This window comes from Lagenorhynchus albirostris, chromosome 12 (genome assembly GCF_949774975.1).
Source record: "Lagenorhynchus albirostris chromosome 12, mLagAlb1.1, whole genome shotgun sequence".
Lineage (NCBI taxonomy): Eukaryota > Metazoa > Chordata > Mammalia > Artiodactyla > Delphinidae > Lagenorhynchus > Lagenorhynchus albirostris.
The window spans coordinates 18,419,719-18,446,001 of NC_083106.1; the positions used below are offsets into that span (position 1 = coordinate 18,419,719).

At 35.7% G+C, this 26,283-nt stretch overlaps 1 protein-coding gene across 1 annotated transcript in view; it reads right to left on the reverse strand.

Annotated features, from left to right (window-relative positions):
* Positions 1 to 26,283, reverse strand: part of ADGB (androglobin) — a 172,590-nt gene that overhangs the window by 105,747 nt on the left and 40,560 nt on the right. The window contains exons 4-7 of the mRNA XM_060167518.1: positions 24,831 to 24,902; positions 22,660 to 22,869; positions 11,767 to 11,906; positions 8,824 to 8,910 (exon numbers count right to left, since the gene is read on the reverse strand). Of these exons, the coding sequence (XP_060023501.1) occupies positions 8,824 to 8,910; positions 11,767 to 11,906; positions 22,660 to 22,869; positions 24,831 to 24,902 (509 nt within the window). The remainder of the gene's footprint in view (positions 1 to 8,823; positions 8,911 to 11,766; positions 11,907 to 22,659; positions 22,870 to 24,830; positions 24,903 to 26,283) is intronic.

Here is a 26,283-nt window from a genome sequence, read left to right on the forward strand (position 1 = left end):
GAAATTAGGAAAACAATCTCATATACAAGTGCAGCAAAAAGACCTAGGAATAAACTTAACCAAGGAGGTGAAAGACCTGTACACTGAAAACTATGATATTAATGAGAGAAATTAAAGAAGACATAAATAAATGAAAGATATACATGGCTTATGGATTGGAAGAATTAATATTGTTAAGATGTCCATACTACCAAAAGCAATCTACATATTCAATGCAATCCCTATCAAAATTCCAATGACATTTTTCACAGAAGTAGAATAAACAATCCTAAAATTTGTATGGAACCACAAAATATCCTGATTAGCCAAAGTAATCTTGAGAAAGAAGAACAAAGCTGGAGGCATCACACTTCCTGATTTCAAACTGTAATACAAAGCCATAGTAGTCAAAAGAGGATGATATTGGCATAAAAGCAGATACATAGATCAATGGAATAGAATAGAGAAGCCAGAAATAAACCCATGCATATATGGTCAATTAATTTATGACAAAGGAGCCAAGAATATAATGGGGAAAAGTACATTCTCTTCAATAAATGGTGCTGAGAAAACTGGACAGTCACATGCAAAAGAATAAAACTTGACCGTTATGTTATACTATACACAAAAATTAACTCCAAATGGATTAAAGGCTTACAAGTGAGACCTGAAACCATAAAACTCCTAGAAGAAAGCATAGATGTTAAGCTCCTTGACATCAGTCTTGGTGATAATTTTTTGGACTTGACACCAAAAGCAAAGACAACAAAAGTAAAAATAAACAGGTGGACTATATCAAACTAAAAAGCTTCTGCAAAAAAACAAAACAAAACAAACCTACAACAGAATGAAGAGACATCCTACTGAATGGAAGAAAATATTTGCAAATTATATATCTAATAAAGGGTTAATATCAAAATATAAAAAGAACTAATTTAACCCAATAAAATGACTATCCAATTAATAAATGGGCAGAGGATCTGAATAGACATATTTCCAAAGAACATATACAGATGGCCAACAGGTACAATGAAACGTGCTAAACATCACTAATCATCAGGTAAATGTAAATCAAAACCACAATGAGTTATCACCTCACACCTGTTGTAATGGCTATCATCAGAAAGACAAGAAATGACAAGTGTTGGCAAGGATGTGGAGAAAAGGGCACTTTCATTCACTGTTGGTGGGAATGTAAATTGGTGCAGCCAGTATGAAGTTTCTTCAAAAAATTAAAAATAAAACTATTGTATAATCCCACAATTCCACTTCTGGGTATTTATCCATAGGAAATGAAAACACTAACTCAAAAAAACAGATGCACTCCCATGTTCACTGCAGTATTATTTACAATAGCTAAGACATAGAATCAACATATGTATCTACGGATGGATGAATGAATAAAGAAAGTGTGGTATTCATATACACAATGAAATATTGTTCAGACATAAAAAATGAAGGAAATCTTGCCATTTGCAACAATGTGGATGGACTTTGAGGACATTATACTAAGTGAAATAAGTCAGAGAGAGAAAGACAAATATTGTATGATCTCACTTATATACAGAATCTAAAAACAAACAGCAAAACAAACAAAAATGAACTCACTGATATAGAGAACAGATTAGTGGTTGCCAGAGGCAAGGGGTAGGATTTGGGCAAAATGGTGAAGGTGTTCAAAAGGTACAAATTTCCAGTTATACAATAAATGAGTCATGGGGTGGTAATGCACAGCATGGTGACTGTAGTTAACAATACTGTACTGTATATTTGAAAGTTGCTAAGAGAGTAGGTCTTAAAAGTTCTCATCACAAGAAAGAAAATGATAGCCATGTGTGGTGCTGGGTGTTAACTAGATTTGTGTTGACCATTTCTCAATATATACAAATATTGAATTATTATGTTGTACACCTGAAACTAATATATTGTTATATGTCAATTACATCGCAATAAAAATAAATAAACAAGCAAAGAAACAAAGAAACCAAAATAAACAAAGAGACCAAACATATGGCCCTAGTCTCAAGGCTCACTCAGTCTGGGAGGGGAGAGAGGCATGTCACACACATGACACGGAAAGAATATGTATTTGAGCATCTGTTAAGTGCCAGGCACTTTCCTATATATTATCATTTAGATAAATGATCTCTATGTTACTTCTCTGTGGAATTTAACAATATTTTTACGTTCTCTAAACTCTTTCCTGAGGCTTCTACAACATCACTCTTTTCTAGTTTCTATTATTATAGAAATCACTTGCAGACTCCTTTGAACACTCCCTTTCCTCTGCTCACTGCTGACCAATTAGGGCTGCTTCCCCAGAGTTCTCCTCAATATGCTCTTGATAGCCTTTCCTCAGTGAGTTAATAAGCACAACCATATTTTAGGTTCACCTGTACTTTTATGTAACCCTCAAATCATTAGCTCCAGCTCAAACCTCTCTCCAGAAGAGAAGAGGTTGTGTACAACCACCTAATAGACATCTATCCAAAAACAAACAACTCGGACTTCTCTGGTGGTGCAGTGGTTAAGAATCCGCCTGCCAATGCAGGGGACACGGGTTCAAGCCCTAGTGCAGGAAGACCCACATGCCATGGAGCAACTAAGCCCATGCACCACAACTCCTGAGCCTGCGCTCTAGAGCCTGCAAGCCACAACTACTGAGCCCCCCTGCCACAACTACTGAAGCCCACGTGCCTAGAGCCTGTGCTCCACAACAAGAGAAGCCACTGCAATGAGAGGCCTGCGCAGCGCAACGAAGACCCAATGCAGCCAAAAATAAAATAAATTTATAGAAATCAAAAACAAACAAATCAATCAATTAAAATATCCTGCCACCATCTTCTAGTTTTCAATCAAGTTAGAAAACTGAGAATGACCAAGTCTCTCTCCATGAAACTCTCATCAAATACAAAGTACGTCCCTTAGATCCTACCTCCTCCTACTGCAATTGACAACACTTTCTCCATTCTTTTATTTTTTTTAAATATCTTTATTGGAGTATAATTGCTTTACAATGTTGTGTTAGTTTCTGCTGTATAACAAAGTGAATCAGCTATACATATGCATATATCCCCATATCCCCTCCCTCTTAAGCCTCCCTCCCACCTTCCCTAACCCACCCCTCTAGGTGGTCACAAAGCACAGGGCTTATCTCCCTGTGCTATGGGGCAGCTTCCCACTGGCTATCTATTTTACATTTGGTAGTGTATATATGTCGATGCTACTCTCACTTCTCCCTAGCTTCCCCTTCCCCCCCACATCCTCAAGTCCGTTCTCTAGATCTGTATCATTAGTCCTGCCCTGCCACTAGGTTCATCAGTACCGTTTTTTTTTTAGATTCCATATATATGTGTTGGCATACAGTATTTGTTATTCTCTTTCTGACTTACTTCACTCTGTATGACAGACTGCAGGTCCATCCACTTTATTACAAATAACTCAATTTCATTCCTTTTTATGGCTGAGTAATATTCCATTGTATATATGTGCTACATCTTTATCCATTCATCTGTTGATGGACATTTAGGTTGCTTCCAATCCTGACTATTGTAAATAGAGCTGCAATGAATATTGTGGCACACGTATCTTTTTGGATTATGGTTTTGTCAGGGTATATGCCCAGTAGTGGGATTTCTGGGTCATATGATAGTTCTATTTTTAGTTTTTTAAGGAACCTCCATACTGTTTTCCATAGTGGCTGTATCAATTTACATTCCCACCAACAGTGCAAGAGGGTTCCCTTTTCTCCACACCCTCTCCAGCATTAACTGTTTGTAGATTTTTTGATGATGGCCATTCTGCCTGGTGTGAGGTGATACCTCATTGTGGTTTTGATTTGCATTTCTCTAATGTTTAGTGATGTTGAGCATCTTTTCATGTGTTTGTTGGCAATCTGTATGTCTACTTTGGAGAAATGTCCATTTAGGTCTTCCACACATTTTTGGATTTGTTTGTTTTTTTGATATTAAGCCACATGAACTGCTTGTATATTTTGGAGAAAAGACCCCGAATAGCCAAAGCAATCTTGAGAAAGAAAAATGCAGCTGGAGGAATCAGGCTCCCTGACATCAGACTATACTACAAAGCCACAGTAATCAAGACAGCATGGTACTGGCACAAAAACAGAAATATGATCAGTGGAACAGGATAGAAAGCCCAGAGATAAACCCATGCACATATGATCACCTTATCTTTGACAAAGGAGGCAAGAATATACAGTGGAAAAAAGACAGCCTCTTCAATAAGTGGTGCTGGGGAAACTGGACAGCTACATGTAAAAGAATGAAATTATAACCCTTCCTAACACCATATACAAAAATAAACTCAAAATGGATTAAAGACCTAAATATAAGGCCAGACACTGTAAAACTCTTAGAGGAAAACGTAGGCAGAACACTCTATGACATAATTCACAGCAAGATCCTTTTCGACCCACCTCCTAGAGTAATGGAAATAAAAACAAAAATAAGCAAATGGGACCTAATGAAACTTAAAAGATTTGCACAGCAAAGGAAACCATAAACAAGACAAAAAGATAACCCTCAGAATGGGAGAAAATATTTGCAAACAAAGCAACTGACAAAGGATTAATCTCCTTTCTCCATTCCTATCACCACTTTCTCTGTAGAAGCCCTTGGCAAAGACTTCTGCAGTACTGCACAAACCAGTTCCCCTGCTCCAGTCCTGAGCCATCCTCCAAAATCACAAGTCTGATAAGATCATCCTCCTGTCTAAAATCCCTCAGTGACATTCTGTTGTGAAGATTTCTTAACCTTCTCTATTTGGTTCCAGCATACCTCTCCACCCCATACCCATCCATCCTCCAGAACCCAGCACATAATCTAGTCCTGCAGGACAATGTGCCTTTCTGGGACTACACCCTGCTCCCTTGTAGTTTCAGGCTATTCCTTCTTCTCTGAGTTGGCTTTCCTACCTCAATAAGCTGCACTAATTTCAACTAATCCTTTGAGGTCAGTTTAAGCATTACTTTCTAGGGAAATTAAGCTATACATTCCTGTCCTGGATTCCCAAAGAATCTTTTACAAACTTCTAGTTTAGCCTTTTAAAATATTTTTGAAATTACTCTATCAACAAACATTTATTGAGAACATACTGTGTAATGGCCATTCAGTGTCATTTCTCTAAGCACAGAAGTCTCAACATTGAGAAAGACAAAAAGGGTCCCTATTCTCATGCATCTTACCATCCCAGTGGATGGATACAACTGAGAGAGAGAGAGAGAGAGAGAGAGAGAGAGAGAGAGAGAGAGAGAAGATAACAGGCAGCTATAACTTTCAAGATGAAAACAAAATAATAAACAATGGGATATGGAGTCATTTGGGAAAGAAATAATTTAGATGGGATAGTTGAGAAGGCCTATCTGAGGAGCTGATAGTTAAGCTTGGTGATATCTAAATGTTATGACATATCCAACCAAGTAAATATCTGATGGACGATCATTCCAGGCATAAACAAAGAACAGTTCATGTAAAGACCCTAAGGGAAATGAGTTTAGCACATTTGAGAAACAGAATGAAGATGTGGGTGGCCAGCTAGTGGTTGCCAAGACAGTTTTCATTTTTGCATTTAATCCCATAACAGCTCTGCAACATAGGTAGTACAATCCTAATTGAAGTTTAAGAGGTTATAAATTTTATGCAGTCACAAATGATAGACTACCAAATGACAGAATCAGGATTAAAATAGATCTTTCTGAATCCAAAACCCCTGTGTTTTTTCCCACCTACAATGTAAAAAATGTTATGCTGTGAAAAAGAAATATTCATACACCAAAGGATGAGACTATACAACATGTTGGACAGTTAGGCTTAAATATGGGGTGGTGGAGTGCTCTATTCACAAATGAATTACACCAAGATCAGAGAAATTTGTGGAGAAAAGCATCATCTCTTCATTTGAAATTGTCAGACTTCTAATAGCCACTCTGTATTTCTAGTATAATACGGAGAGTTAGAAGGTGTTTTTTTTTTTCCAAATGATAAAACAGTGCTAACTGTAGGAAAACATAAGAGGCAGGTCAACAGTTGCAAATAGAGCAATGTCTCCCTTTGGTGCTTCTATGGGAGAGGGAAGGGAAAGGCTGTCTGTTGAAGATGCCACAAAACACTTTTCACCCTAATTGATTTTCATATGGAAAAAGTCAGTAGTGAACACAAGTATGAAACTTGAGTACTCTAATTCTCCTGGACCTCTGTAAAACCATGACCATGACAGGCGAAGCCCCTCAGGGGCTGTCTCTGCACAATCGAATCCTTTGTAGGAAGAGAGACATCCCACTTCTGAACATGCCATGGCTTTGATCATGTTGTTCTCCTGCTTTCCCTGTCCCTTTCCTTCCGTCCCCTCAAATCAAACCCAGTCAATGGTAAAGGCTCAGATCAAGTCAGAACTTTCTCCATGATGCCATACGTGACCTCCACCTGCATCCTTGGCAGATGGTGATTTCAAATTAAACATTTCTTGACAATCACTATTATACTGTTCCATGACATTCTTTTCATTTAAAATTATACACTTATATACACATGAGTTAACGCTGTGATTTTATAGTGTAATTGTAATTTTAAATTACATGCATAGTGTAGCAGAATGTTCATAACAAAAAATCCTACAAATCATGACATAAATCAAAGAGAGTATATATCTTTTACTTTCTGGGTACATTTAGAAGTAAAATGATAAACTTGAACATCTGAGTCAGTCTCATTTTTTTAGACTTTTCTCTGTTTCCAAAGGTTGATTATTAACTACCATACATATATCTATATAATATTAAATAATACAGTGATACTCATTAGAGGGAAAGAAACTTGCACTAATTATGTCTCTACCATACATCAGTTACTTTTTCTGACACTCTGACCTACTCAATCCTGAGAACAACCCTATAAGACAGGTCGTTTTTACCTGCATTTTACATATGAAAAAACTAGGGCCCCAAAATGTTATATTACTTGCAAAATTCACACAGCTTGAAATTGGAATTATAAGAATGTAAGTTTAGCTATATAGTTCTGACACCAAAGCTCAAGCTTTTTCCCCTTATATCATTTTCATAGACATTTTATAAGCAACCATAAATTGATGCAAATTGAGCATCTAAAATCCTTCAAAATTTTCATTTAATTTAATTATTAAACTGGTCTTGGGACTTCTCTGGTGGTCCAGTGGTTAAGACTTCACCTTCCAATGCAGGGGGTGCGGGATTGGGGAGCTAAGATCCCACATGCCTCATGGCCAGAAAACCAAAACAGAAGCAATATTGTAACAAATTCACTAAAGACTTTAAAAATGGTCTATATCAAAAAAAAAAGTCTTTAAAACAAAAGAAATAAACTGGTCTTATAATCATGAAAGTATATGAATAGTGTTTTCAGTTTTCATGTATGATTTCACTGTATGATTCTAGCAAGAGACAATTCCCAATTTTTAATTTACTACTTTTCTAGTCACAAATCATTTTGAACTCCTGTTTCTTTACCACCCTCTGATAGACTTCTGATGTTTTCATGTCTCTGGTTTATTTATTGCAGGGAAAATTAAGGCAAAATTTTAAGCATTCCATCAACACTGAAGATAAAAATTTAGAAAAGTCCATACTTATAAACCCCATTCTCTCTTTATTTCTCTCCACTAACATTGACCATATCATGTCAATAAATATCCTCTTCTCTTAGATATCAGAAAAGGATTTTCCATGAGACGATCTGAAAGGGTGCTATCTGGACCTTTCCCAAAGGTAAAAAGCAAAATCAGCTCTCTTTCAGGAAAGTGGTCCTTAGAGGAGTTTGTCTACCCTCCCATTTTTTTCCCTGCAAATATATTTTCTTTGAACTAAACAATGGCTAGTTTATCCTGCTGAAAGGACGCTTTAGGTGGTAGAATCCAAGTCACTAGGACTTGTCTTCAGTCTCCTTTAACCTGGACACTGGGAATGGTAGCTTTCTAACACCAAAGATCAGAGATGATCCAAATTGATAACTGTACTGTGGATTTGATCTTATAAAACTCAGCATCTGGATTGATGGCATGTTCAGATCTATTGATATAATTATTTTTTATGTACTTAACCTGATTAATTTCCAGTATCAATGGTAATATGATCAAATTATGTGGCTATAACATTTATTCATGAAACAAAAAATATTTGTGAAATTTTAAGTATTAAATTAAATCCTCTCTCTTTGAACATAGACAAACAATATCTATATATCTAGAATCATATGAGAGAAAGACTGTGGGCTTTGGACCCAGAAAGATTTACATTCAAATATTACCTCCAGGTACAATGTACACAGCTTTAGGGAATTCAACCACTCTGAGCTTCAGTTTTCTAATTTCTAATGACATATAACACCTAGCTGATAGGGTCATATGGATAATTAAATAAGATAATCTTTTCAGGACTGTGGGTGTTAATTAGAATAATATATTAAAGTGCTTAAGGCCTAATAGGCATTTTAATATTATTCATTCCCTAGTATGGGTAGCCAATTAAAAGTCGCTTGTACTTTTCTGTATTGAATAAGTGTATAAGTAGAAAGGGACACCTGTAAATATTTTATCATAATAAATAATTAACATTGTTTTAATATTTGTAATTCAGATATTTAAGGATTAAATTTACTATATATAAGGAAACAGAATTTATCCTGGTATTCTCAAGGAATTTTTTGTAATACTATAACATGTTATTCTCCAAACATTTTGTAAAATGTGACAATTTTTAAAATTTTCTTAAAGACTAAGAATATTTTAGTTAAAGAAACCTTACCGGGGAAGAGATAAAAAAATATATGAGTACTTAATGGTCAAACGTACTGGAGAGAAATGACTTCTGGTAACCATCCTGTGAGTGCGTGAATCACTGTGAACTCTCCCAGTTCTCTCCTCTCCGCTACATGGATGCTAAAAAAGCAAATACACAATAGTATGGTCAATAACATTTGAAAACACAGAGAGGTCTATAAAAAACAGGAATCTCTAATAAGCAGTGATATAATAATAAATGTAGGGGTCCTACTGGTTATACATTAGAGCATAAGAATATACTTTTCCAACAGTCAGATGACTTGTTTTGATAAGGCACTTAAATAGATCCAATGATAAAATTTCATATCTATTACAAAACATGCTTATAAGCTTTATTTTATAAATGTATTTATTTTATTTTATTTATGTCTGCGTTGGGTCTTCGTTGCTGTGTGCAGGCTTTCTCTAGTTGTGGCGAGTAGGGGCTACTCTTCGTTACGGTGCTTGGGCTTCTCAATGTCGTGGCTTCTTTTGTTGCGGAGCTCAGGCTCTAGGTGCGTGGGCTTCAGTAGTTGTGGCTCGCTGGTTCTGGAGTGCAGGCTCAGTAGCTGTGGCACGGGCTTAATTGCTCTGCGGCATGTGGGATCTTCCCGGACCAGGGCTCGAACCCATGTTCCCTGCATTGGCAGGCGGATTCTTAACCTCTGCGCCTCCAGGGAAGCCCACAAGCTTTATTTTAAAATGTCATATATATAAAGCATTAACGTCATAAACATATCCATACATATTATATATTGGGAAATATATATAGATGATACATAATCTATTCTATATATTCAATATATTATCATGGTCTTTTAAAAATAGGGCAGTGTCCTTCATCTTTCTAGTTTCGGTAATTATTCTAAGATTCCTATGAGGCTGTGTATTAAGTCAGTCTCACACATGGCAGGACAAGATGGGCATCAGACATCTTTAATAAAATCCTTAGATAATTTCAGAGAACCAGAAACATCCATTCTACCCTGTACAAAAGAGTGGACCTGCCACCATAGCATAAAGTCAAATGAGGCTGTGATTGATCAAATATTGCTCTTCTCATTTTAATCCTTTTGTTAAAATTTTTTTTTCTGAAGTGATTAGTCTATTTTCATTAACATACACAAATGCCATATCTATGTTTTGCTCAGAAATCAGAGCTTCAGTCCACCTTATGCCAACGGTGATGACTGATGGTATTGACCGGCATACATGTCTTTTTCTTCAGAAAGAAATCTTACTATCTTAGTCACATGCTCCATCATTTAAAAATTTACACTGGCTTCTTGTTTACAGATTATAAATTGTGATATGTCTATATATCTCAAAGATAACTAATATCTAGTGGGATAATTCACAGTCTAAACTCCTCTTTGAATAATCATATTAATATTCAGGATGTGACGGTGCAAACCCCATAAAAGTAACTCTTTTTCCTTTGCATATTTCCTAGTGGTATTTAAATAACTACTAAATATTAATTTTTTAATGTAGAAAGCTAAAACTCCCATAAAATATTTACTATCTACTATAAAATCTGAGAAAAACTTTTGGATGAATATAAATTGGACCATGTAGTGATTTCCACTGGTAAGCCTAAGAAATGTCTTACATTAAGTCTGGTCCTTTATTTTCAAGTTGGATTTGCTTATTTTTCAAAAATAACAATAATTCTATTACTCAAGTTGCTACAAAATTCTACTGAACTGTAGCTTTAAGAAAGATAAAATGCTACTCCAATTATCCAGGTCACACATTTACTGCTTCACTGGCCTTGCGGCTCTAATTCTCAGAACTTCAAGTTAGGTCTGAGAATTAGGAACATTATTTTCTTTCAAAAATAAACAAACATAGTTGTCACTATTTTGAACACTTGGTAGTATTCAGCTACCTAAAATGATCTGAGCTGAGCTTTTAAAAATGATTGCAATTAAGTGTTGCAAGCTGGGTAAAACAAATTTCCAATAGAAAATTGAGGGTTGGTAAGAGAAAAGAGAGATGAAAAGGATGGCAGTAGGAGGGGTTGTTTTCGTTGTGTGGCTTTGGGAGAGAAAAAGGAAGCTGAGCTAAATGAAAATCCACAAAAAATCAGACCAGGCTACTGACTGACAGTGCTATGTGTAATAATAGAAGGGGAGGGGGCTGAGCTTTGAGCAAATGGCTGGAGTGGCCTCTTAAAGGAGCGGCGGTGACACACTGCAGGAGGGGGAAGGGTGTCAAATTCAAGCTGGTGCACTGTGTGTGAGAATTCTCCCACTGAGCAGAGACACACAGCTGCCATGCATTTGCAAGTCAGGCATCAAAGATTTTTTGCATCATTCAGGCCAGAACGGAAGGACCACAGGTCTCTACAAGTGGAAGCTAAGAGAATAAACATAGCAGACATGTCCCATACATGTCTGCAGCTTACAAGTCATGCAGGTATATAAGACACAAGCAGATTTCACAAGAATATTGAAGGAAACATGAGTAGTTTTCATCCTGAATGTATAAAAAGGAACAATGTTACCAAAAGTATGAGGAGCACACTGACATCCTTCAGAAGAGTTCAGGGATTAGTAAATGATTGCTGCATGTACAGAGCCTAAAACTTTAACTGGATTCCAGTGTACATTATTCAGTATTTACATGAACCAATAGTTTCCCTTACAAAACAACTTCTTTCTCTCATTAAGCTGAAGATTAATTTTCCATGACTGACTTTCCATTCATTATAAGGAAACACTGGATGTAGAATAAGTTTTTAGTATTTTTCTTGGAGGAATTTTGTCTTATTGTGGGCTAATGCAATATTTCAAATCAGTGGCTTTGGCATATTTATTTTTATATTAGAAAGTTTACATTGTTTGGAGAAAAGGCTTCTTAAAATTGAGTTTTTGAAAAATAAAGCTATGCAATACAGAAGTATAGTTGTTGCTGTTGTTTGCCTGTTTGTTTTTATACAAGTGAGCGATAATTTTTTATTCTACTTACTCCACATTTGCCAGCTTAATGATAGCTTTAGACAAAAGCATTGGCCAAAGTTCAAATTCATAGGTTGTAGCTGGAAGCAACAGATTGTTTTCTTCATCAAAAGGCAGAAAGTCATCAATAGTTATCTTTCTCCAGCAACCCTAAAGATGAGAAGAAAGGAATATATTATCAGTGATTAACACTATTTTTTCTCATACATTATTGTACACTGCTGACATTATTATTTACTGTTTTATAATTTTATTTTAGCATTTTACATCTAATGACTGACATACTGGTATTCAATACTACTCTGAGCGTTTTACCTTATTATTTTGTTTAATGTAATTATAGCATGCCTATATCTATATCAATAGTATGATTATTTATGAGGTCTTTTAGCACATTCTAGGGTGCCCCATCCTACATAATGCAGTAAATTGAAGCGTTTCAAATAGCAAAACCAAAATACCACACAATCATGGAAAGTTTGGACATGATTAAATAACTTAATACAGTCATAATGCAAATTCTGCAAATGTAACTTTAGTAATTATTTTTTATCCTTATATCCTCAATGATCTTATACTTCCAATTACCATATTACTCCTACTCCTGTTTAAAGATCTATTTTTTAACATAAAGCTAATTAATAATTTATTTAATAAAATCATTATATACTTACCTGTATACATATTATTTCATTATTAAAAGCTTGAGGTAAATGATAAAATTAATGATTGTGAACTCAAATATTTTTTTAAACTTTGATTTTACATGTGAAATTTTAGTTTGAATTCATTTCTTCCCCCAAGAAATATTTCAGCAGTGACGCAAGCATTGTGAACCCAAAGATCTGTAACACATGGCTTATATCTATACCATTGAATTGCTTACAGACAAGTGAGGGAAGGCATATAGGCAAATATAAAATGTAATATGTTTAAAATGCTCTAGGACCAGAAAGGAAAGTGTGACTAGTTTTGCTTGGGGGATGTCCTCACAAGAAGGTGACATTTGAACTCAAGATTCAAGGAACAGTATAATTTTCCCAGGTAGATAGGAACAATAGGGTGAAAAATGCTTTCTTTTTATGACACCTGTAACTGAACTCATACTGCCTTATTTAGTGGTTATAAGACTTTTTCTTTATTTCCTTATGGATGATGTAGGGCAAGACAGGTTTAAAGTCACAGGTGTTTAGCTACTCTCTCTTCTAATTTTAAGTGAAACGACCCAAAAGAATACACAGTGAAATAAGCCAGATACAAAAAGACAAATATTGTATGATTCCTCTTACATGAAGTACCAGGAAATATCAAATTTATAGAGACAAAAAGTATAACAGAGGCCACCAGGGCCTGGAGGAGAGGGGAATGAGAAAATATTGTTTAATGGATGCAGAATTTCTATTTGGGATGATGAAAATGTGGAAATAAATAGTGGTGATGATTGCACAGCATTGTAAAAATACGTACTGTCTCTAAATTGTACATTTATAATGCTTAAAATGTTATGTATAATTTACCACAGTAAAAAATAGCAATAGTAGCTCCCTTCTTACACTTTGATTTTCAGAAAAAAAATTTCAAAGGGGCTATCTGGATTCCTACAAAGGAAAAGTTTCAAGTAGCCATAAGAACTTTGTTATACCAGTTTAACAAGTATCATCTGCTTCCAGCTGATCAGTGATTACATATTTCAATACAGAATGCTTTGATTGCTAAACACTGTTGAACTGTATACTTTACATGGGTGAATTGTATGGTACGTGGATTGTATCTCAATAAAGCTGTTACATAAAAATACACAAGGATGAATGTTCAACATTACATATCTAAAACATAATTTGACTAAGGTTATAATAATTTTCACTGATATTAATACATTGGTTAGTTGTCTCCTTTAAATTTATGAGTAAATGAAATGTTATGTATATATAAACACAAATAATTTTTGAAACCTCATCATAGGGCATTGAATTATTATTGCATTTGGTATTTTTTTGTCACTGCATGTAAATGATGTATATTGGACATTTTTACTGAGTTTACTGTGTTAGTGCCACATAATTTTAAAAGACCATCACAATGTTTAATTATAGAATGCTTGTAAAGAAAGATACCTTTTTGTTAAGATAAACATAGATTAATAAAAGATACTTTAGAATACAGTCATGTTCAAATTTTATTATTTTCCGTACTTCAATTCCAGGTCACAATAACTAAATGGCTACATATATTTATACCCTCTTCCTCCTATGACCACCCTGAAAGGAAAATAAAAAAATTGTTTTATAAATAATATAAATCACAATTACAAAAGATCAAGTAAAGAGCAATCAGTGGACAGAGATTTCAGCAAAAACCTGAATGGTCATAATTATATGAATGCTATGGAATTCTGACTTCGCTTCCCTACTTCTACTGCAGTAATAGGTGGTACCTTCCCACTCAGGGTAGAGCTCTGACTTCTGCACTTGCTCTGAAGTAAACAAAGCAGTTTCTCTCCCCAGAAGAGTCAGTGGGAAGAACTGACTTCCATCCTCCTCCTGCAGTAAAGAGGAGGTGCCTGGCCTGGTAGAACCTATTGGAGGAACTCTTATTTCCACACCCTACCCAGGCAGTAATGAAGCACACTTCCCCCTCCTCAGGTGGTGATAAGGAGATTGTGGGATGGAGTCCTATCCTCTGGGTAACAGAATAGCACTATACAGGTGTTACAAACTAAATTGAGATTTGAAACAAAGCCCACAAAAGTGATCCAGGGTGTGCATTCCAAAACTAAACAGGCTGACTACTTGCTAAAATAGAAATTTTAATTAGAAACCACAGTCATAAGACATAACACAAATAATGTCCAGGAAACTGTCCAAAATTTCTCATCATACCAAAACCCAGGAACATCTCAACTTCAATGAGAAAATACAATCTACAGACCACAAAATCAAGATAACAGAGAGGTTGTAATTTTTAGGTAGGAACTGTAAATATGCTATTATAAAAATGCTCCAACAAGTAATTATGGACACTCTTGAAACAAATGAAAAATAGAAAATCTCGGCAAAGAAATAGAAAATATGAAAGAGGAAAAAATAGTAATTTTGAATTTAAAATTAAACAATAAACAAACAAACCCCTTAATAGCAGAATGCAAATGACAGAAATTAGTGAACTGCAAGTTATATCAATAGAAATTATGAGCAATAAGGGAGATATAGATTGAAAAAATAATATGAGCCTCAGGGGCCTGTAAGACAATGCAAATATATATATATTCATGTCATTGGAGTCCAAAAAAAAAGAGGGACAAAGAATGTAAGGCTGAAGTAGGTTTGAAGGAATAATGGCTGAAAACTTCCCAAATTTATCATAAAACATAATCTTACAGATTTATGGAGCTCAGAATACCCAAAACAGGATAATTCCAAAGAAATCTACACCCAGAAATCTACACATGTTAAATTCAAAATCCTAAAAAACAAGACAAAGAAAAAAGCCTGAAAGCAGCCAATGAGAAAAGACACATTACCTATAGGAGAACAGCAGATTGCTCCCCAGAAACCACAGAGGCCAGAAGAAAGTAGCACACGATGCGGAAAGAAATAAACTGTCAACCCTGAATTCTGTACTGAGTGAAAATATTCTTTAGGAATAAAAGTGAAACAAAAATATTTTTAGGTAAAGGAAAGATAAAATAATTTGTCACCAGGAGACTGGCTCAAAAAGAGTGGCAAAAGGAAATTCTTCAAAGGCAAAAAAAGAAAAAAAAATGGAACATTAGGAATAAAGAAAGAGCAAAGGAAAGAGTAAGCACATTGCTAAATGATAGAGTATTAGCTTCCTCTTGAGCTTTTAAAATTATTTTTGACATTTAAAAGCAAAATTTTTCATGAGGGTCTCAATATGTGTTCAAGAAACATTTAAGACAATGATACTAAAGAGGGAGGGGTGTAAAGGGGCCTAAAAGGTAGCAGTTATATTCCAATTTAAGAGGTAAAATGTTGATATTAGTGGACTGTGATAAGCTATGCATGTATATTTTAATCCCTAGAGCCACCACTACAAAAAAATTTATACAAAGAGATATACTCAAAAACACTAGGGATACTAATTCTAAAAGATATAATACATGCACTCCAATGTTCATAGCAGCATTATTTACAATAGCCAAGACAGGGAAGCAACCTAAATGTCCATCAACAGATGAATGGGTAAAGAAAATGTGGTACATATATACATGGAATATTAATCAGCCATAAAAAATGAAATAATGCCATTTGCAGCAACATGGATAGACCTAGAGATTATCATACTACATGAAGTAAGTCAGACAGAGAAAGACCAATATTATATGAGATCACTTATATGTGGAATCTAAAAAATAATACAAATGAATCTATTTACAAAACAGAAACATACAGACATAGAAAACAAATTTATGGTTATCAAAGAGGAACAGGGGGAGGGATAAATTAGGAGGATGAGATTAACAGATACACACTACTATATATAAAATAGATAAAAAACAATGATTTACTGTGTAGCACAGGGAACTATATTCAACATCTTCAATACCTATAATGGAAAAGAATCTGAAAAAAATATATATATACATATATAACTGAATCACTTTGCTATACACCTGAAACTAATACAATATTGTAAATAACTATAGTTAAAAAAAAAAAAACACCAGAGATAAACAAAATGGAATCCTACAGAATGTTCAGGAAATGAATAAGAGGACAGAAAAAGGAAACGTATAAAATGTAACAGAAGTAACAGAGTAGACGAAATTGCGGACAAGACCCAATTGTATCAAATATAAATTACACACAAAATACACAAGTAACTTGGATATACTTATCAAAATTAAGAATTTGCATATATATTGACAGAAAAATTACACATGTAGAAAGCTGAGAAAAGTCACACAAATGGGAAAAAACATATACACGAAGACGCTATTTTAGAGCATTGTTTGTATTGGTAAAACACTGGTCATAACTTAAATGTCTGTCAATATGAAATTAGCAAAATACGTATTGAGTCATCTCTTGGTATCTGTGGGGGACTGGTTCCAGAATCAGCCACATATACCAAAATCTGGGGATACTCAGGTCCCATAGTTGACCCTCCGTATCTGAGGATTCAACCAAGGGCAGATCATAACCATAGTGCTGTATTTATTGAAAAAAATACACTTATAAGTCGACCTGAGCAGTTCAAACCTATGTTATTCAAAGGTCAACTATAGTTATTGTCACCTTTAAACAATGGAGTGCAAGGTAGATCAATCAATATTAGCATAAAAATGTCCGTGGTTAGGAAAAAAAATACAGAATGATGAGTACTGTATGATCTTACTGTCGGTATAGATTATATATAGTAGGTTTACATATATTTGTAAAAAAAAGTTTAGGAGGATATACAGAAATCATTTACTATGATTGTCTGGGTAGGTAGAGTCATAGGGAACTTCCATTGGCTAAATTAAACATTTTAATAATGTTTGAATTTTTTAAATAAAAGCATATATAATGTTAATAATAATGAACTGAGAACAAAAACATTTCCATTTTGGAAAAATGTAACTGAAGGATGGAAAAATAATTTGTCATGGCATGTCACTGGGTGGGAGAGAGTTTGTTTCAAATGCTGACGGCAGGCTCCGCCCAGAGACCGTGGGGTGGGGGGTATGGGAAACATGATAGGTGATGTTGATGCTGGCGTGTTCTGCACCCCACAGTTTGAGAACTCTGAATTCTACGATAATATAGTGCTTAAAGGGTTAAGCACTTAATAAGTTAAACAAAGGTTAATCAGAAATAAAAGATAATATGTTTTTTATATGGATAGACAGATGGCAACAGGGGAAAAGTATTGGTGTCAAGGTGTGAGTTTCTCTGTTTATTCAGAGATAACTGAAAGCACTCAGAGAAAGGCTGTCAAGAGCAATACGTATCTGAAGTGGAGAGCAATAACTTAACTGCTTCTTTCAAGGAGCCCAAGGAATGCTGACATTGAAAAGCACCTGAGGAGACCACATGTGGCCCAGTAGCAGTGTTATCACTGCCAGGTGAAGGAAGAGAGAAAACCTCTCTGTTTTATAATACTGTTTTTTATGCTACCCAATAAATTTTTGATTGACATCAAAGAAACTTGAGGCTATTTACTTACAATCCAAACTGGAAAAAATGGAAAAACTTTTACAGAAGAAACAATAGGCTGGTGTAAAAATCTGAACTTTAAATGTTATGCCTAGAGGCTCTCATTGGTTGGTTTACTTTGAAGAAATGACTAAGGTGATTGCTTCAAGAGACAACAGGAAAGGGGGAGAATATATGTAATAAGGCAGAGAAGGAAAAAATCAATGTCCAATAAGAAACAAATGAGAAGGTATCAATAAATGGAAGAAAACAAACAGTGAGGTGTATGCCTTAAGGTGTACAAGATGGGACAGTGGAAGGAAAATAGATGTAGGGTAGAGGATGTACCTCCAGTACATTATCCTGAATCAAGCAGTAGAGGGTAACAAAGAATATTCTTACGAACACCTTTCTTAAATATTTGCAGTGAAAACCAAAGGATATACATGTAAATAGTGAATTAGAATTGGAAGAGGAAAAAAATCAAAAATTAAATTGTGTGTCTGGAAAGGGACAAGAAAAGAAAGTAGCAATATACTTTATCTTGTCAGAAATAATTTACTCTAATACTTTATTACACCTCATCTGCAAAGAGGTGTTGACTCAGCCCCACCATCTGGGAATTAGGGAGAGAGAGGTAGAAATGTCTGCTCCTAGCCCAGAGAGAACAGATTTCTACCAGCCAGAAAACCAGGTAGCCATATCTATCACATGAACACAGCCTCTGAAACAGCAAAGTTCTTGTTTTGGTCCCTTTAACAATTGCATCTGTCTATCTATTTATTATCATTGCAATCAGTGCTCTTCTATAGCCTTCTAGGACTACAGTCCCAATTTTGAAGAATGCATCAAAGGAGAGGAGGACCAGCAGTACAGTGTTGTAATTTGGCTTGTGTGTATTTACTTTACAAAAAGAACTGCAGATTGGACCAACTGTGAAAACAAGAAATATATATTTGGACAAAAGACCTGGAAAAAGAAAACATCTATAAGGTAATAGCTTCTTATATATATTTCCATATACTAATGAATACACTAAGTGGATGGGATGCTGGATGCTTCATACTCAGTGCTATAGAGAAAAATGAAGCAGAGACAGGGGAGAGAGTGTCACGGTTTCAGATAGGGTGGAGAGTAAAGGCTCAGAATGAGTGTCTGAAACACTGAACCCAGGAGATACTCGGGCATTCTAAAACAGAAAGGTTGTTATCTATGTATTCCATATGTAACCAAATTATCATTCACATAAGAATCATACATAAAGGAAAACAGACCTCAATATTAAGTTACCCCAAATAAATCACATGTATATTCTAAGTGAATAAAACTTTGGAATGCATACTCCATCTGAATGAAAGATGAATCAAAATAAAATACTCAAGAGAGAGGAAACTGTATTAAAAAAAACAAACAAACAATGATGAGGACTAACCCTTTTATATAGAGAATAAGGGATAAATAATTATAAATATGTGTTCAAAGATAAATACTAGAAAAAATGTTTACTCAAAAAACATAACTTTTATATATAGAATAAGGGATAAATAATTATAAATATGTATTCAAAGATAAATACTAGAAAAAATGTTTACTCAAAAAACATACCTTTTATATATAGAATAAGGGATAATTATAAATATGTGTTCAAAGATAAATACTAGAAAAAATGTTTACTCAAAAAACATACCTTTTATATATAGAATAAGGGATAAATAATTATGTGTTCAAAGATAAATATTAGAAAAAATGTTTACTCAAAAAACATATATACCAAGAAAACATTGAAATAAGAGTATTAGGTGGATTTTATTCTAAAAAACCAAAACAAACTATAAATTCATAATAATTAAAGCAATATGGTATCTGAATAGGATAAGGAAGATAGTGAAAGAAAATAGAATCCAAAACCAAACACAGTCAAATTGGAAATTAGTTTATGATAAAAATGGTTTTTAAAATCAGTGGGTAAAAGGTAGAAGATTCAGTATGTAATGCTGGGGCAACTGGCTGAGGTTTTGGAATAAAAAATAAACCAGTTCTTCATTTCTCACAGTAGATAAAACAAAAGATCCAGACATTAAAATAAAACTAAGGGGAAATATTTTTTGTTTTCTTGAAACAGTATCTTACTTTAAATGATAAAAATTCCTAGACTCTGTAAAGAAAAACAATGACATAATTGACTACATAAAAATTACAAGTCTCCGTTGGGTGGAAGACACATAGCTAAAAGACCAATTTTAAAAATGCTTCCTTTATATTCACATATATTATTACCTACAACATATAAAAGAACACTTACAATTCCATAACAAAACTTTAAATAACCTGTTTTATAAGTAGGCAAGATATAGGCAATTTAAGAAGTATATAAAGGATGTACATGTTTGATGGGATACCAGAAGAACTAAGCAAGTTTAGGCAAAGGAACCACAGCAAAGTCGTATTTCAGGAGAATCAGGCAGAGCATTGCCTATGATCACTGTGCATCCCCTCTATTTTTGCATCTTGACTTAAGAACCACTGTTGGGCAAGAGAGCATCTGGGAAGCCGATCATGTGCTTTTCCCCTGGCTCTACCAAGGGGCAGGAGGAAGAACAAACCATCTCTTTGGCTTCCACAACTGGAGGCAGCAGTGGGGAGACAGAGAAGGAAGGAAAGAACACAGGAAAAGAGGGAAGGAAACTAATAGTGCTGAGAGTCTACTATTTGTCAGGACCTTTGCTACGTTCTTTTATGTAATTACCACATTTTATTGTTACCTGTATTTGTACCATGATATATTACATGCCTGTTCTCTTGAGAGAGGCGGTCCCTTTGCCTTTGCGTGCAAGGAACCCTGAGAGGCCCATGTGGCCCTACGAGTGGCTCTAGAAATGCAGAGGGCCAGCAAAGCTTTCTGTCAAGTCTCAGTGAGCATGAATACGACCATGCACTTCAGTGATGAGTGCCAGCAAGTGGCCTGCAAAATAATTCATACGGAATCAGTTGAATCACTCAGTGCTCAGCAGTCTAGCAGCATCCCTCACAGGCCATTCCTCAGGTGAGACCAAAGAGGAACCAGAAGAAGCCACTGGACATGAGGTTCAGTCTTTCTGACTCCCAGACCTCTTCGCTCAAGGACTACACTATCACAGGTTAAATGACGGCAGCAGACTGACATTTCCAAATTGGACTAAATACATTAAAAAAAAATTCTGAATCTAGGTAGGTTTGGGTTTCCGAGGAAGCAGTACAGTTAAAGAGAAATAAATCACATATTCTTTGCAAAATGGAATATACTGTTAATAAACGTCGACCCCTATCCAGGAGGAAATTGGAAAAGAAGGAAGGATGTCAGGAAGCAGAGAGAGAGGAGGGTGATGGGGGAGAAACTAACAGGGCTGGTTTAATGTTCTGCTTATGCTGTTTTAAAAGTCTTAATAATTTTGAACTTCGTCCCACCTCAAGTTTAGGCAAATGTGCAGAAGTGGAGCCAAACACCCAGGCATCCGACCTCGTCACTCCTCCCGCGTTTACTTTCCTTCTACAACCTGACACTGTCTTCTGTGTACCCACGCTCTTAATGCCATATCCTCCCTGTCACTCCTCCGAACACACTTAATACTCTAAAGTCTACTCGGCCAAACCTGCCTCCTGACTGGTAAACAGAAGATAAAGGAAATTAGGAAGTTATGTTCTCTCCTAACAACGTTTTGACTTTCAAGGTCTTTCTGTGACTATCAAAACAACAAAACTCCTATTTTGGGTATCAGAGGCTAAGATTACCTTCTTTACCTTCCCACTGAGGTGATCCTATTAATTCCTAAGCATTGGCCTTTCAACAGTCCCCATCCCAGGAAGACAGATGGCTCCGGCTCATTAAGGAAAAAGTCATGTTCTTAGAAATACACAATGGAACGATCCCCTTTCCTCATGCCCTCAAATGTTCAAAGATTCTTTCTCCGTGACCAGGACCAACTTCATGGGTACGTGACCTGTGCAGTCACATGGAGGCCCACACTCAGAAGGACCTCATGCTTTGTTTAAAGTGCTGATATCACTGTCTTGAAATCCTTAACAATTTTTGAACAAAACGCTCTGCAAATCATGTGGCTGGGCCTGCCTGTGACTCTGGGCCTTTAGAAAAGAACATTCATTCCACCATTAAGAACCCAAAGGTGTTTCATGTAACCTACCATTGCTAAATGTGGTGTGGGTCTACTTTGCCGTATTAACTAAGAGGTTTTGAATTTTCTATTTGTGCTTCTTACTATCCCATTTGCTCCTTTTCAGGCAGAGGTAAAATACTTCCTGTGTCAGAGTGAGATTTGCTAACACTAAAACACATCTCAAGTTCAGGACAAAAAACGGATCGGATCAGGCCTGTCAGTAGCATATACCAAGAGAGGACTGGACCATGCTCAAGCTCAAGCTCTCTCTCCTGTCCACGACCCTGATGCCACATCAAAGAGGGGAGAGCCCTGTGCGTCCACCTGCCTAACCAGCCTGCCTACCTGGGACGGGTGAGGCAGCAGAGGGCCACCCCTCCATGGTCCTCGCAGCATCAGTTTAAAAAGCACAGGGGACTAGCATCACAGGGGATACAACTGTGTTGTTTTTAATCTCAAATTACATATGCAGGACATCCCCCCAGTAGGTACTCAGCGGATAGCCTTCGTAAACTGCCTCGTCTTCTACTAGCTTCATTATCGGCATGTAAGAAAACTATATTTCAATATGAGAGACACACAAATTTTTAATGCATGTGAACACAAACTTACCATCCAGTAAAGTTTCACAACATACTTTCCATAGCTATTGAACAAGGGAATGTGACCCTTCACAGCCTTGCACAGAGAGTAAATGTGTTCCCAGGGCTTCCAGACCAGAAGAGGAGGTTCCCCTGCAGTCCCTTTAATATAATTGTTCAAAGCACCCCCATTGAATATCTTCCACATGGCGTAGATTTCGCTGATAATCCATCTCATCAGCTAGAGATAAAAGCCAGTAGAGTTCATTAGTTATTTTTCAGTTGTTGGCACTGTAATTTGAAAGGGGGTGGGGAGAACAGCTGAAAATCTACTTTCAGTGGTAATGTTAGATTCTACATGTAGTATATCCCACATTTTGATTTCTGACCTACAGAACGGTCATAGATCTTGCTTTTATTTTCAAAAAATATAGTCATAATACAAACTAAAAAGTCTTAGCTAAGAGCTGTCTTCCAGAGTAAACGTCAGTGATTTGACATTGACCTCCATATTAGTTGCGTGCATGTGTGTGACAGAAAAGGAGGGAGGAGAGAGGGAGACAATGTTTCTGAGAGCAATGATGATTTTATTTTGGAATTAACATTATATAAAGGATTGAGCTACTCTTCTGTAAATGTTGAGAAGTTTGAGAAGGAAATGATCCCTTTAAGTCTATAAAACCAATTAGACAAGCAACGAGACATGGGAAAGAATTAAAATTACACACACACTTTACTCTGAGTCTCATATTCATGTGTTGATCTGCAGGTGCAGAAGTGCTCCAAGTAAAGCTCCCAACTGCAGGGTTTTCAACAGGCAGCAAGGAACAGTGGAGAGTTGAACTTCAGAGTATGTTTTACTGCCTGGTTTGTAAGGAGATTAAATACTTGAGACTAACATCATAAGATTTATGTTTTCCTTAATTTGGTTATCTAGAAAATTTCTTAAAGTTTGGTGAAGTTGAAAAAGACAAATCAGATATCCTCCTGTATACCTGGAGATTTTACTACCGAATTATTTTATACTTCCTTTGTGGAATCCAAAATATGACCCAAACGAACCTATCTGCGAAACAGAAACAGGCTCACAGGCATGGAGAACAGACTTGTGGTTGCCAAGGGGAAGGGGGATGTGGGAAGGATGGAGTAGGAGTTTGGGCTTAGCAGATGCAAACTATTATATACAGAATGGATGAACAACAAGGTCCTACTGTAGAGCACAGGGAGCTATATTCAATATCCTGGGATAAACCATAATGGAAAAGAAGATAAAAAAGAATATATATATATATATATATATATATATATATATATCTGAATCACTTTGCTGTACCACAGAAATTAAGACAACATTGTAAATCAACTATATTTCAATACATAAATATTTTACACTTCCCTTGAAAAATGATATGCTAAAGTCTATGTAGGTTTAGAATTCATAAAATAAGCGTATTTTAGACTAAACCATAAAACATAAAACAATTCAGAGATAATTTTATACTAATCAGTACAACCTGGCTGAAGAAAACATATTTTGATTTTAATATTGGTCAAGATGTTAAAGATCAGAAAGACAAAATGTTTAAATGGATAATGACTATGCCCCACTCCTCTGACTGGACCTTAGGAGAAAATAATCAAAAAGCCTGTTTCTGATGTAACTACCTTAGGGGAGTGGAACAGGTCTGCTTCTGATGGATAGAACCCCGGGTGGAGAGTGGGGAGGTGTGTTCCCACGTGCTGTAAGACTGCTGCACTGAAAATCTGGTTTGTTTCAATGAGGTGTTGCATTTGAGCTGCACCCCCTGATTTCTCCACATCAGCAAGCCAAACAACACCGAACACCTTACTCTTGGACATGATGTAGGGCCAGACTGGCAACAACTTTATGTCAATTGCTAGGCACATGGATCCGGAGGAGAAATGCCTAGATGGTGTGTACTGGGCTACCCTGATCCATGGGCGGGAGAACACGGGCATAAGCAGTGCTAATATTAACATCTTCCCCACCTGTTCTCTCTCTACTCAATTAAAGAGCCTTCTCTTCCTCTTTGAGTGTCTGGCTTATGAAATATTCAGTTATACCAGAACTTAAAGGTGAGCAAGACAGCAATGAAACTGACTGACTGGGAATTGCTTAAGGGCGGGTCCCAAAGGCATTCTGCAGCCAGGCTTTTCTTAGGTTGATACTCCCCTACTTACCTCACTGCAGAGTAAATGCTCATTTGCTGAAAACAAGTCAAACAGGATTTCGTTTTTCACAACCACTGGAGCCTGAAATATATATATATATATATATATATATATATATAGAGAGAGAGAGAGAGAGAGAGAGAGAGAGAGAGAGAGATTACTATTTAGGAAAAGTAAAGGAAATGTAGCTTAATGAAATAGTTTCATGTGCTGCAAACAGGCCAAACTCGATTTCATTTCTCACAACCGGAGGAATTAGAAGAAATAAAAAAATAAGCATATTATTCCGTAAAATAACCCTGTTAGAGCTGTAGGTGACATTAATTTAATAATATAATACCTATAAAATACAGTATTTTAAAATATAATAAAATATTGTAAGATATATGCAGATAAATTTAGCATGCATAAACTCACAAACTGAAAGTTTAAAACCTGATTTGAAATTTAAATTAACCACTCAAGTTAAACCTGAAGTTTAGTTAACATCTGGTAGCTAGAAAAATGTCTTCATCTTAGATAAAAAATATTAGCTGAGACAGCTTATTAAAATCTTGCTCAACTTTAAATATTGCTATGTCTTTTAAAGTTAATATGGTGGTCATTAATTAATTGGTATATATCTAAGTTTGCTTTTATATTTAGACCACCTTTTATATTTAGACCAAAATATGACTTGTAACAGTTTTTAAAATTTGTTACAATTAATATCAACCTTATATATTTAACATATCAAAATAAAATGAAAGTTGCTTTGATTAGCAAACTAGATTTTTTTTTTTTTTTTTTTTTTGCGGTACACGGGCCTGTCACTGTTGTGGCCTCTCCCGTTGCGGAGCACAGACTCCAGATGCGCAGGCTCAGCGGCCATGGCTCACGGGCCCAGCCGCTCCGCGGCAAGTGGGATCCTTCCAGACCGGGGCACGAACCCGTGTCCCCTGCATGGGCAGGCGGACTCTCAACCACTGCGCCACCAGGGAAGCCCCCAAACTAGATTTTTGTAGAAACTAATGCCATCAATTACTCTCAATCATCTGTATTACTAGCATCTTGAAAACTCAATAAAATATTTTTATGTCTGAGAAAAATTTACCTAAAACTACCTTGAAGGCCTGAATTGACTCTTATGTTCATAATTTATAAACATAATTTATATAATTTATAAAATTACATATATATAACTTTATGTTTATATATATATATTATTCTGGTTTGTCTGATTGTGATGCAACACTTCTAAAATGCCTATACCTTTCAGTATGTACCAAATGCATTAAAATTGACTATAGATTAAATATGTATTAGATGTCTAAGGTTTGACGGGTTAGACAATAGTCATCTGCTGACAAATGAAAAGGAGGAACTGAAAGTTTCTAAAGACAACAAATATTAAGACAGAGGTCTCTGCAATGGTACTTTAGCATCTTTATCCCCTACACCTATACCTGGGGCAAGACAAAGT